General features: G+C 36.9%; 1 protein-coding gene across 2 annotated transcripts; it reads right to left on the reverse strand.

Annotated features, from left to right (window-relative positions):
* Positions 1 to 731: 731 nt before the first annotated feature.
* On the reverse strand, positions 732 to 14,132 carry LOC100371737 (cysteine-rich venom protein latisemin-like). Of its 2 annotated transcripts, none has more exons than XM_078012163.2 (11): positions 13,739 to 14,132; positions 12,354 to 12,490; positions 11,109 to 11,208; positions 9,810 to 9,895; positions 9,624 to 9,712; positions 8,776 to 8,811; positions 8,397 to 8,489; positions 8,117 to 8,230; positions 7,847 to 7,972; positions 2,024 to 2,062; positions 732 to 1,847 (listed from the first exon to the last, which is right to left on the reverse strand). In XM_078012163.2, exons 1-11 carry the CDS (start codon positions 13,967 to 13,969, stop codon positions 1,744 to 1,746), a joined length of 1,155 nt encoding a protein of 384 aa, XP_077868289.1. In that variant the 5' UTR covers positions 13,970 to 14,132; the 3' UTR covers positions 732 to 1,743. The 2 variants fall into 2 exon arrangements, with proteins under 2 accessions (XP_077868289.1, XP_006820735.1); XM_006820672.3 differs by having other exon boundaries at positions 732 to 1,844; positions 13,739 to 14,131.
* Positions 14,133 to 14,855: the final 723 nt, after the last annotated feature.

A 14,855-nucleotide genomic window follows, 5' to 3' on the forward strand; every position in this document is an offset into this window, starting at 1 on the left:
AGATAAATCGTTATGACTTTTATGTTCAAGTACATTACATTCAAAGAATCTGACGAGTGCCTGCTGAGTTGTAGTCATTGTTTATTTGGATACCAGAAGTAAAACAAAGATATAACAGTATTTCGTTTCATTTATTAACTATTTAAAATACATGAGAATATGACCAATGTTTTAATCACGTTTCATTTATGATAGAACTCTGACATTTATAGATTATAGATACTATAACATAAAATAGCTAAGAAAATATACATTTTCAATCAACATTTCATCCTAAAATTCGGAATGAGTATAATATGTTTTGGGTTTGAGCTGTTGATTTAATTTCTCTATTGTTGTTTCACCTATTTTTGCATCTCCTTTTTCCTGAATTTTAGAGCTAATTGGTAACCTTCACTTTATCGTGCTTTTTGAACACACATTTCTAGTATTTAATTCTACACTTTCGATTTGCGGTGAGAGAACCATAGCTGCCAATAATTGGTAACTGCCCACGCATAATTATTATTTTAGATGCCAGGCTCGCATAGTTAAGTTGCAGGGCGTCATTAGATACCACGCCCACCCATATTGCCAATGAGAACCACTGTTAGCACGACTTCAAAACATTTCCATATCGCATAGTGCTCACGTGATGATATATATTATTAACTTTACTGCATAACCACAGACACACTTTTCTATCGGAAACGAAACAAAATGTGTTCATAATAAAAAAAAATACAAAGAAATAACAGGTTTACTAGATAGTTTATTAACTTACTAACGCTCATCAAATAATTTACTGCTGAAAAAACAACCGAGCGACGCAGTTACAAAACTTTGTGGCCCGCAGAAATTTAATGGACTCGGGCGACCGGTAATTTCAAACACTCTGTCTGGCAATACATTGAAAAAATAACTCTAGATGATAAGACAAAAAATAATTTAATTTAAATACAACAAAGTCAGATTGAAACTGTGTTTCTCGAATTCAACAGCTACTAGAATAGGAGGAATTATTTGTCTTTATTGCATGATTCAACGCAACAGTGGCAATTCCCTGCGTTTGTCAGACACACCGGTTTAAGGAATTTATCCCCAGGAAAATGATCAAAAACGAATATAGATATTTTGGCATAATGACAACTGATTTGTAAGCTTCCTTATTTTTAGAGGATGTCTTTTCTATAAGGCTAATTTAGTATTCAACCAAAGGCGTTAGGCAAAATTGTTTGAATAATGTAAATGTGTCACAGTGCGTACTTACACTGGACAGGGGACAACGGCAGCTACGTAACCAATCTCCAGACACCGTTCTATTTAGACGAATATATCTCTGCCACCACGCGATATATGCTCGTCGTTTATTGGTCGATGCAACACAGTTGCGCTTCACTATTGCGTGTTCAACAACTCAGAGTTTGACTACGGAGCAAGGCGCAAAACCAATACGAATTCGAGTCAAGTTATGTCACCAGCACTGCGTGTAGTACTGTTTTGTTTTTATCTCTAGTATTGTCTTGTTTTGTGTACCGCCCTTGATTCAACTTATGAATAATTTAAAATGTTATGAGTAATTATGTAATTAGTCACTTGATAGTGGATTATAATGTCTATTATAATCGTTAGATACGTCTAATTATTGCGGACACCCGAAATGTATCCCATAGTCTCTAAATGGTTTTAAAAAATGAGCAGTTATAATGTAAGTTTTGTTATAAAACGCTAGATACGTCTATATATTGTATACACATCCGACATTTATTCAATAATTCGACAAATGGAGACAAGTAATACCAGCAAGGCTATACAGCTCGTATAGGATGTTACTTCAGCAGATCGGGATATATTCGTGTCGTCATCTGCTGAACAGAAAGAGGAGAAAATGTTATAGGGGGCGTAACTGGGGCGTAACAGTCATTGAAATACTAATCGACATTATCACAGTGTTAGAACTTTAAATTTTCGAAGTCAGTAATACGTGGGAATCAGCATTGATAAATGACACAGAGGGAAGGGGTAAACTTTGGTAAAGATTTACCTTGAATAATTTTCTTGCCAGACTTCTCTACAGGGATCTCTACAAATTAGAAATTAGATTGCCGCTTGGTAACTGGTTTTAGTACATATAGATGAATATTGTTTTCAGGTTGGCCACATTCACTTTTAATTTGTAATGCAATATACAGGGAATATAAGGACAATTATTGTTGATAAAAATGCAGAAAATTTATACTGGGCTCACTGGTACATGAATTTATAATCGTACAACAAGATATACAGATAGACAGTACATGACAGTACCCTCAGCTCAGCATAGCCATGAATCCCCTGTCAACCATTTAGACACATCCATTGCTGTATACCTTGGGGTACTTATATGCAAAGAACATAATGGATTGTCACAACCTTTGTGCCTAGCAAAACAGAATTTTGTGGAAAAAGCTGTATTGGTATTTACTGCAAGGTCCATCTGTTAAGGATTTGTAAGGGTAATACAATTCATGTACCATGCAGGTTTTATGACAGAGGAATTCAGAGTGAGTTACAGCTCAGTCGAGCCTGTGGCTGGGATAAAATACGGTTGAGACATACAGCCAGAGAAGAGATTAAAAAAAACAGTTTTCTCTAGTCTTGTGATATATATATTTATTCATCAAGGTGACTATGGGTGAATACATCGATCAGCTATTAGCTGAATGAAAAGCACTGGAGCTAGTTTAAAGTGTCGTTCACAACATCGTGGATGAACCAATCTCAGAAGCAATGAAGAAGCGCTTGCCAGAGATATTGAGAAAAAGAAAGGTCATTGTGGAGGAGTTCCACCCCAATCCTGTACAAAAACAACTTTCTGAACAACCCAGGACTACTTTTGGGTGGCAAATGGATGTACCTCAAGACCATCCCCTTGGAACAGACTCCTCACAATTCACCTGAAACTCACGGAAGAGATTTTGGAAAAGTTAAGTTTTAACTCACTCTAAAGATTCAACTTCGGAATGACAATGCGAATGGTAGTGAGGAGTACATAGATCTAATGCTCCGTCACAAGCAGGAGGCTGTCCTAAAAACTCACGAGATCAATGTGGCACTAGATAAGGCTATACAGGAGACACTAGAGAATGAACGTAGGAAGAATCTGGATGGGTGGTCAGAAGAGCTATGAATCTCTGGTTGAACATTATTCAGTATCACCCACTGAAGAGCAGCTATATATCCCACTACCAGCAGCAGTATAAAACAAGAAAGCAGTCATCATTGTGAAAAAACTATGATAGCTATTTCAAACGGGCACGCTGCTCAGCTTTATTTCTCACAATCGACCATGTGGACATATCCTACAAGTACTATTCAGAACGACCTCGATTTCACAGGGGTCGATGCACCCATTTCTCAGATTCAGAGGGTCAAAAAGTAGAACAATTTGGCTATCAATGTATTTGGATGGAACAATGATGTTATTGTGCATCATCTCAGCAAACAACAAGAGTATATGATACTCTACATGATAAATCTGTTACTAATTGATAAAGCAGGACAATTCCATTACACCTGAATTAAAACCCTTAGTCATTTATTACATAATCAAAATAAAAGTAGGTACAAAAACATTTCTGCGAACCCCACTTACATGATTACTCCAGGGGAAGACCTACTGGAGGTTCAGGAGCCTGAATGCCATGGTGGGATTTGAAGGGTCTCAAATCATTATGCAAAGGCTGACACTCCATGAGTAGAGGGCTAAGCCAAACAGACATATTCTCTACTTAGACACCAACAACTTTATGGTTGAGCAATGATTTGCTTGCTGCCAACAACAGATGGCTTTAAGTGGGTTGATGATTGCCCCAGAGGGCTATTTCCTTAAGGCAGACCGCAAATACCCAGAAGAGTTGCCTGACGTGCACAATGCCTACCAGTTGGCACTGGATTGCATAGTGATTCAACAAGAGTGGATGTCAGGTTATCAGCATAACCACTTAGGTGTAGGGGTGGCATCGACAGGGATTGAAAAGCTGGTTCCCAACCTCCGTAATAAAGAAAGCTATGTGCTTCATTACCACAACTTATATCTGTATTTGTCACTGGGCATGTGATTGACAAAGGTCCATAGAACTCTTAAATTTGACCAGACCCTATGGTTAAAGCCCTATATTAGAATGAACATTGAGCTACAGAAGGTGTACACCAGTTTTGAGAAGGACCTTTGCAATCTGGTAAGATCTAGCTCCATAAAAGCTGCTTTAAGGTAGCGAGACTATTATTTGTGTTGAAAATTATGATTTTCATATTTATTTATTAATTGATGAAATGCACTATAAACTTTCATGTGATAAAGTCAACATAACATAGAATGTCATGTAAGTTGGTTAAAATGTAGATTTTCTGAAGGGAAGCAAGGCAGCCTCAGTAGTGTTTACCAAAATCAACACAGGTTTAATCTGTGTGCCTATAAAATTCAAAGATAAACTCAAGACAAAGCAATGTTAGGATGTGTTATCAGTAGCTATCTGACACACAAATAGTGTTTCCAAACATTTGAGTGGTTTGTCTCCGCCCCTATTTGTTTCACAGATTAGTCATTTGCATATGAATGTGTCAGACACAAGGTCACACAGCCACTGAAAAAAATCATTGATTTTAGTGTTTTCATCTGCCGATTTTATCCAATTATAGCTATCCCATTCCTTTATTTTTTTGGTTTCCAATAGCCTTACACATTTGGATGTCCCTAAACATGTTAAAACAAACTTCGATGGGAAAACAAATTGATTGTGCCGATAAACAAGCTTGAAAATCGTTGCTGTTACTTCATGGACGTTTTCTAGGAGTTTATATTTTTCAAAATACAAGGTCTTTAACAAAAAATAACGTATACTTATTATCGTCGGATTAACACAAAATTTTCACAGCTTTAAGGTGACAGTGAGAGGAACTTGAATGTGTCCAGACAAACTATTTCATGGATTATTTACCAATGTGTTGTGGTTTGAGTTGGAGGCAATGCGACTAAAACAGTAATTGAAATTCAACACACTATTTTTTAAAACGCGTTGCCTAAATAAAACTGACCAGACACATTCAATTTACCAGACTATTGAACAACTAGGAAAAATGAAAAAAATACTTCTTATCGCCAGCATAAATGCGTAATTATTTTTTTTACAGAAAAAGTCATTTTTCACCTTTGATTGAGTAACGCGTCGTAGAATGCAGATACGGGCATGCAAAATACACTTGTGAAAAGTTTGAAGTCTGGCGATTCTAAAAATATATACTTTCCCGGGTCTATTTGTAGTAATTTAGTCACAATTAGAAGATGAAAACAAGTATGCAAATAATAGTCCCGCTACCTTAACTGGCCTGTCTATGTGGGTATGATCATCCATGGCCTCTCTAGATGTATTTAATGACTTATATTACAACCAAGTGAAAGATTTGTACGGGAAGCAATGTCAGCTCATTTATACGAGCACCAACTCTCTCCTCCTTGAGATTCAAACAAAGGATGTATACATGGGCAGGTCCCACGACCTCTATGACACATGAACCACCTGGAAGAGCATTTTCTGTACAGAAAAACATACAAAAAAGTGTTGGGCAAGATGAAGTATGAGTGTTCTAGCACTCCATAGCTGAATATGTCGGCCTGCAACCCAGTATATACTTTGTGGCTGGAGAAGGAAACATCCAAGGGTGTGAAAAGGGTGTGAAAAAAAGTGTTGTGAAAAAGCACATCCATCTTGAGCAGTATAAAAAGGCCCTTTTTGGGAAAAGGGTCTTCCGCCATGGTGTTGAAACTATGGCGTCATGAATACTGTCACAGATTAGCTGTTTGGAACATTAACAAAGGGTCCAACTAACCCTTTCTGATGACAGTTTTGTGTCTGCATCACCACAAGAAGCTCCTCCCTAAAAAATCCATAAATAGGTCCATCCAGCAAATAATATAGTTCGAGCTTGTCAGCCTTGGTGACAGAGCATCCAAGTCGTACAACTAAAGACCAAACCAGATCAGTTGACCCCAGCGGCCTCCCTCTAATTTGCTAGACTACTAAACCCCAACACCCTTTTTCTCTGCCAAACCAAGGGGATGGCCACAAACAGTAGAAGGGGTTTGTGTTACATATTTGTCTTGATAATAGCATTAGGCCAGTGGGGCTGGTCACTTTTCCATTAAGGGCCATAACAACAGCAGGCAGTCGAGCCACCCATTCAGACACGTCCTGGGCATATTGGTGCCAAAACAACTGCTCAGCCAGAGAGTGGTTGAAGTGCTCCACAATCTCCTGGTTCCAATGAATTGTCCACATAACCGCCCCTGACAGAAACACCATGTTTTACCAGTAGCTGGTTCACTGCACCGATCAGCCACCTGTAGTACGGAAGAGAGCATATCTGCCATCCTCAATGTTGTGCTTGACATCCATCAACACATAGAGATAGATGTTTAAAGCGCTAGCAACCTCTGCATTTTTATGACCTGGATCGCAACACCCTCAGAGGCATTTCCTACATGTAGAACTCAAGAAGTTCAATGTCCTTCGTGATGTATAAGTTGTTGCTATTGACATTCAAGATGGTAGCATCTTTGACAATAGCATTGTTGCCTGCACCAATACACAGTTTGGTTGTATTTCTGGTAGTACTGGTGCCAATGCTTTGGTACTGGGTGTTCTTGGGAAGTTTTTCAGAGGTTGGTGTACCAGTGGTAGATGTCACTGTCGTCGATGGACATGACTGCATTTCCATTGACCTTTATCATGGTCTTCTTCACATTGGCTTGCCTCAAGTTTTAAACCACTGTTCGATTGTCATTGATGGACTTCAGGCTGATCATAAGGCCGAAGCTGGGAAACCGTACCAGTAACTGCTCGTTATGGTCAATTGTACTTCGGTTATTGGTGATGGTGACTGATTGATGCACAACTTTTACCCCCAAAAGTTTTACTGAGGCATCGGTAAAAGTTAAGTTGGTGACTGTACTGGCTCATAGTCAGGGTATTTGAAATGCTAGTAATTCTTTAATTATACATCTACAAGAACTTGCATCATGCAGACACATCCTTTTAATTTTCTAGCTAATTTTAAGCTAGGCTTTATATTCTGTTCGTAATATATCTATGAATTCACCTTTACAAGCTAATAATCATGTATTCAAATAAAAACTGTGTGTCAATAACCTTCCTCCATTGTTTGGACGGTGCAGTGCAGCATTATGTGTTATAAATCTAATCATGGATATACTGAGCTGAGCTGAGCTGAGCAGGGTCTGCCTAATGGGGCGAGAAAGGTCCTAGAGGAGGATATGTCCTGTTTTCTCACTGTATATATGGATGATACAATAAGACTATTAAAAATAATGTGTAGAAAGAATACGTATGTGTATATATATATATATATATCTGAGCTGAGGGTAGGGTCTGCCAAACGGGGAAGGAAAAGCTGGTGGGGTCTGCCAAATGGGACGGCAAAAGCCCATGGGGAGATATGTCCAGTTTCCCCATTGTTTGTGCGGGTGGTACAATGAGACTATTAAATACTTGAAAAAACACAGAAAATGTGCAGAAAAGAGTACGATTGTGGTTTATATATATCAGCTAAGGGCAGGGTCTACAAAATGGGGCGCGAAAGACCAGTAGGGTCTGTCAAATGGGACGGGAAAGTTTCTAGGGGGGGTACGTCTAGTTTCTGCATTGTCTATACCTCGGTCCACATAGGATTTTAATCTGATTGGAAAAATCAACACACTTTCTAGGAGTGTTCACAGTGATTATAAACGTATGTCAACGAATTAACATTGATATATTGACCAACCTATTATTCACCAGTTTAATAATCAAAACAGTGTAACATTTCTTACCACACAAGTCTCCAGAGTAGTCATTTGTACATTCACAAGTACACGTAGCTGCGTTTAAGTCGCCATTATTTCCACACTGTTTACCATCACAACATACTGGCTCCGTTGTGCCTTCTGGCAATGGTTCTGTGATGCGAAAGAATAATATGAAAACGTGCACATCGAGTGAAAGCAACATATGTTCTAAGTTGTTGAGGCAGCAGATTTCTGTAGAATTAATCAAACATTTCTCTTCTCTACATGCGAATATGAGGATTCGGTTTAACTTACCACAAATTCCACACATCATTTGACATTTGTTGGAAACGAATTTGTGTTTGGGATCGTCACACCAGTTAGGATACCAGCCATTAGCACATCTGTCATCTATGTTACCACACTGATCTGTCAAATGATACAAAACAAATACAATTCCTAAGAATCGAAGTTACTGCATTGTTTAAGTTAAGCGTGGTTACAAAACGAAAGCTGTGTAAGCGTTTCAGAGATTGACGCAAGTTAAAGAGCGCCCTCTTGGATCAGTAACGTGTGTAGGTTATTGTTTCCTTACCAGTACAGTAGTGACCCATCCAGCCAGTAGCACATGTACAACTACAGTTATTCTCATGTCGTATCCCGCAATGGTCGCATTTAATACTACACTCTGTAAAACAAATAATTTGAAAAAAACACATCCATGATTTGAGTTGTACATCCAATATTAAATCCACTATTACGGAATACAGAACAAAAGCCAAACATTACGGATGGCGTCATGGATGACGTACCTAACGAAGTTGCGTTCAAGCCAATATATACAAGGCAGAATTTGACACGTCGTAAAAACCTGCCAACAAATAAGCTACTTTCAGATTGGTATGATCGTTAAGGGTAAGAGTTGGGTAGCTAATCAGACTCAATCTTGAAAGTATATATACTATATTTCTTACCACATTCATTATCCCGTGTATCAGGACAGCTAGGCACTGGAAGACAATAACAACAATGTGTTTAAATGACGTAGACATGAAGTGGATGGGTGAAAGAAGACATACCGGGGTTATATCAAGTTTCTTAAAAATACAACTATTACGTATAATACAATAGCGACGACGTGGTGTCGCTGAAAGATAATTGTATTTCTTATTTACATTTTAAATATGTGTGGGGGTTTGTTATGGACAATTCCACAATGTTTCTTACAATATACATAATACTATATAATATTACCGGTACTATACTCCCGGCTTCATTATGCTGCTTTATATTGCTGTTCAATTATATATTATTCGTGGACATCATTATATAGTGGTGTAGTGTCATTATATTAATATATATATATATATATATATATATATATATATATATATATATATATATATATATATATATATATATATATATATATATATATATATATATATATATATATATATATATATATATATATATATATATATATATATATATATATATATATATATGATTGTGTGATGTCATGAATGACGTTAGCATATAATATAATGACGTTCCATAAATATATAATCATTTTGACATATAATTATTCAACATATAGTTTTATGACAACACACAAACATATAACGATGTTAGCATATAGTATACTATAGTTAGCATATTATATAGTGTGGTTCTACCACCATGTAATGGTGTTAGTATATAGTATGACATAATACCAAATATATCATGATATTTTTTATCAGTAATACAAGTATATTACATCTCAATATAATATAGGATTGGCGTTCCGTACTTCATCGTAAAATCGAAAATTACTCACTGCAAAGTGCTTCGTAACACCAACTTGGAACTGGACACTCAGAACATGACACCCCGGTTTTATAAGGCTGTGCACCAGCGTAATTGCCCCTAAACAAACCAAATACATAAGGTTGCTGTATTAATCCACCCACAGTTTGAAATGAATATAAATTTATATCTAGATAAACAATTTAATTATGTTTACCTTGGTCCATAGTTGCACACTATCATATTGTATGTACCACAGTCTGCAACGCCACACCCGACATCTTTGGATGTTGCCCACACGACCTACAATCATATGAGAAATACCATGTTGGATGAAAGCTAGTCACGTGTATAACATGTGACAGTCAAAGATTAAATAATTGTATACACCATGCTTATTGGTCGTTCAGACAAGTGGTATGTGACGTCTCAGACTTGTATTACTAGTCTGAGGTGACGTGTGGCGATTTTAGTTTTCGTGCCCTGAATTATGGAGGCGTGATTATATTCACAAAGTCTTCGATTTCATTCAGTACATACTAAACTTGGCACCAATTTGGACAAAGAAAACATCAGTAATTGGACCACAGGCATAAAAAAATTACTGAACCTTTTAGAAATTAGTGATGTTTGCGAAAAAAACAGTATTATCCCATTAGCTACAAAAAAACTAAAATATGTTTGAAAAACACTGCACAGAAACAATGCATAATGACAATAAAGGCACTAATCACAAAAATAAACTTCGTACCTACAGACAGCTGAAAACTGATTTTGCACTTGAAAAATACCTCGAAATTATTAAAAAACCCATCCACAGATCATCTATGACTAAACTGAGGATAAGTGCCCACATACTTCAGATTGAAGTTGGGCGATATCACAACATAGATATCTTAAATAGAACATGCCCTGTCTGTGACTCCAATGAAATTGAAGACCGTGACGAAGAACACCTCCTCTTCAATTGTAACCTGTACAAATTTGAAAGGGATGCTTTGTTTGAAAACTTAAACTTATCCGGTAATCTGAAAGCACTTCTCAATAACAAAAATTCTGAAACTGTCTAAGCAATTGCCAAGTTTATCAGCGACTGTTTCACTAAAAGAGAAAAAACTTCATGAAAAGCAATTTACCAGCTGCCTCAAAATAACACCAAAAATCGTTATATAATAATATTTTCACAGTATTACTATTTATTTATTTCCTTTATTATTATTATTATTATTATTATTACTTATGTATTTTATTGTTCCTTATATCCTTATTGTATTCTAATCTAGATCCCAGAGGGGATACGATATCAATATCGATTGTTATTATTACTACCATAGCTTTATGCCACAACTGAACATGGGTACCATTTAGGTACCATATTATTATCGATACATTATTATAGTGAGTCGGAGACTATTTTGTCCTTTGTACATGTTTTAATAAAGACGCACCGTTGAGCTCACTCCTGGACCGCCGACACCTGACATCACGTGCCACAGCTGACGAGAACGAGGCTTACCTGAGTGTAATGTCCACACATTTGATTGTCATCACACGAAGCATCTTGGTAATGGAAAAACTTCCGCTCACTGTCCCACGCTTGTGTAGCACGCGGTACGCTATAAGGAGAAACAATCAAACTGACGTGTTAGTCTGCACATCCACATACAACTTTATATTTAAATCGAAAGATTTGAATGTTAACAATCAAACTGACGTGTTAGTCTGCACATCCACATACAACTTTATATTTAAATCGAAAGATTTGAATGTTAACAATCAAACTGACGTGTTAGTCTGCACATCCACATACAACTTTATATTTAAATCGAAAGATTTGAATGGTAACAATCAAACTGACGTGTTAGTCTGCACATCCACATACAACTTTATATTTAAATCGAAAGATTTGAATGTTAACAATCAAACTGACGTGTTAGTCTGCACATCCACATACAACTTTATATTTAAATCGAAAGATTTGAATGTTAACAATCAAACTGACGTGTTAGTCTGCACATCCACATACAACTTTATATTTAAATCGAAAGATTTGAATGTTAACAATCAAACTGACGTGTTAGTCTGCACATCCACATACAACTTTATATTTAAATTGAAAGATTTGAATGTTAACAATCAAACTGACGTGTTAGTCTGCACACCGACATACAACTTTATATTTAAATCGAAAGATTTGAATGTTAACAATCAAACTGACGTGTTAGTCTGCACATCCACATACAACTTTATATTTAAATCGAAAGATTTGAATGTTAACAATCAAACTGACGTGTTAGTCTGCACACCCATATACAACTTTATATTTAAATCGAAAGATTTGAATGTTAACAATCAAACTGACGTGTTAGTCTGCACATCCACATACAACTTTATATTTAAATTGAAAGATTTGAATGTTAACAATCAAACTGACGTGTTAGTCTGCACACCCACATACAACTTTATATTTAAATCGAAAGATTTGAATGTTAACAATCAAACTGACGTGTTAGTCTGCACACCCACATACAACTTTATATTTAAATTGAAAGATTTGAATGTTAACAATCAAACTGACGTGTTAGTCTGCACACCCACATACAACTTTATATTTAAATTGAAAGATTTGAATGTTAACAATCAATTCCACGAATGAGTGGCATGACTTTTGTCCAATGAAATGTATTTTTTCGCAAAAATGTCGAAGAGACCCAAACTCTGTTAGTTCTTTGAGATTCAAGTAATATAAAAATCATATCACCTCGTATGTCCTCCTTTCCACATGTTTTGACCTATACTAATGTATTCGGGATCTTCTGTCATTTCTGGCTGACCATGCTCCCATTTACATCCCTCCGCCCATGTTTGAGCCATGTCAGCAAGCTGGTCATTCCAAAACTAAAAGACAATTGTGATAACGTTTAGAAAAAAAAAACCTCATGAACCATTTTTATCTGTACTATACACGGTGTGAACAATTATAAAAGGGTGCGTTTGGAATTATTGGTACGTACTGTCCACGTGACTTGATTTGCCCTTCAAAAAGTGTTGTACCCCCCCCCCCCCGTCATCGCATCCACTGCTCCCCAGAACTCCAACTTGGTACATGTTGTATATGGAACAGAGGACACGATAACAGCAGTTAAAAGAATAAGGTGTCCAGTCGGGGTGGCTAACAAGTAAGTACACCCAGGACCGGGATACAGGATCGGAAAAGGCTGAATAAATTGCATCGGCCGTATGCGCTCACTGGTTGCGAAAGTTGTGAGCTGTGTGTTTTTTTCGCTAAAAACACTTTTGTTTAGAAGTGGGTATATAAATAGAAAAAAATGGTTTAGAAGTGAGTATGGTTTACGAGAGGTGGGCTTCACACCCTTACCCATTTAATGTGGAAGTAGCCCCCCCCCCCCCGGGAGCTTGAGCCACCATTGTTTAAAATAATAAAACAAGCCACATGCAATATTCGGGCATATTTTTCATTCGTCTGCGTCAACTACTCTTACTGCATGAATACTCACGAGACACGTTCACGTATTTTTTACTATTTGTTACATATTATAACTAAATAATCGAACTTCTCTGTAAACCATAAGCCCTCTACATACAAATGACATGTGTCGCACCATATACCCTGGAACCAGGTTATAAAATCTGAATCTTTAGATTATTTTAGTTATCCTGGCGTGCGACCAAAATATAAATACCACTCTACCAGTGAGATTCCTTGACTGGTTTCTGATCAATTATACGGGCAAAAGTTCTGAATATTTTAATTTCAATTAGTCGAATTGTCCCTAATTTGCTCTCTGAGTTCTACCATAATTTTATTCAAAATTAATATCTGAATATCTCATTTCAAGTCTTTGACTCTATCAACATGATTGTATACGGTGCGCAATACTGCGAAAAAAACAAATATCCCTTTAAAAAAATAGTAAAACCGAGACGGCAACACCTTTTCAAAGACGTTTTATTTGAACTTTTTGCTATTTGATTATGAATAGATCGAATGGTCTTGCTTTGATGGTATGTTCGTCGTGTAGTCTCGTCGTTAAATCGACAAGAAGATATACTAGCCCACTCGGATAGATGTAAATGAAACGAGAACGAGGTGGTGGTGGTGGTTAAATATCGTGTTCATCTTACCATGTGTTGCATATTCGAAGACGGCGGCTCAACAGACTTTCTTAGAGTGTTATGGATATCCACAATTTCTTGTTTCTCATCCTGGTCTAACGAACTCCTTGACAGAGACCGACGAATACGTTCCGTGTCATCGGCGTTTCTGAATTCTGTGATGCCGAAAGATTTCGCTTCTTCTTTGCAATGACAAATGGCGATAATAGCAATTACGATGCACAGTCTCAGTACATTCATTGTTGAGCGTAGATGAGTGCTGCGACGAGGAGAACACGATGCCAATCTATGACAGGCATGTATTTATACACGGATATACATAGTACCACTAACATAGTACGGTTTATGGTTACTGATTATATGTCAATTATACACCACGTTTAAAAGACTGCCCACTGATTTAACCTAACATTGTGATGACGTTTCGGGCAATGCAGACAGCAAGAGGTCATTGACCCCAGAAAATCGCACCGACCTCTTCTCAGAAACTTAACGGAAAACATGACGTCATGCTGGGAACTATTATAATGATATGCAGGATTTCCACTAAATTTAAAAATAGATTTTGAATTCCACTAAATGAGCTCCCGATTGAAATTACCCACCCATGGCATTACTATGTAGACACGTTAGCCCACACAAATAGCACGAGCACACGTCACGATATTTGGAAGCACATTAAGCTGGAATGGTGCGGACATACAGTTGACTGGTGAAATAGAATGTATTCATGGTTATACTGATGATATCAATCTCCTGAATTTCTACCTACACAGATCTTGATTGTATTAACAATGAAATTGAACAAGAAAATACATAAAATAAAATATGACATAAATGAAAGATAAAAAATGAAATACAATCGCTGTTGACTTATTATTGTCACTTAGTAGCAGTTACAGGTTGTTTTCCTTGAAATAAAATACACTTAATTGTTTTCTACTGCCTAACAATATAGAAATTCTAGTATTTAGAATAATTTTGTTAGGTATCTGAATTTTACTTCTGCACGGTAAAATGCGTTCGTACTTTTATTCACGCTGGGTTGGATTTTCTCAAGCTATTACTAACGGTATGTTGCAAACGCCCAGTCACTAAACCAGAGTGTACGTGTTAGTATGCGAAC

This window comes from Saccoglossus kowalevskii, chromosome 6, assembly GCF_978046115.1.
Source record: "Saccoglossus kowalevskii chromosome 6, keSacKowa6.1, whole genome shotgun sequence".
Taxonomy (NCBI): Eukaryota; Metazoa; Hemichordata; class Enteropneusta; family Harrimaniidae; genus Saccoglossus; species Saccoglossus kowalevskii.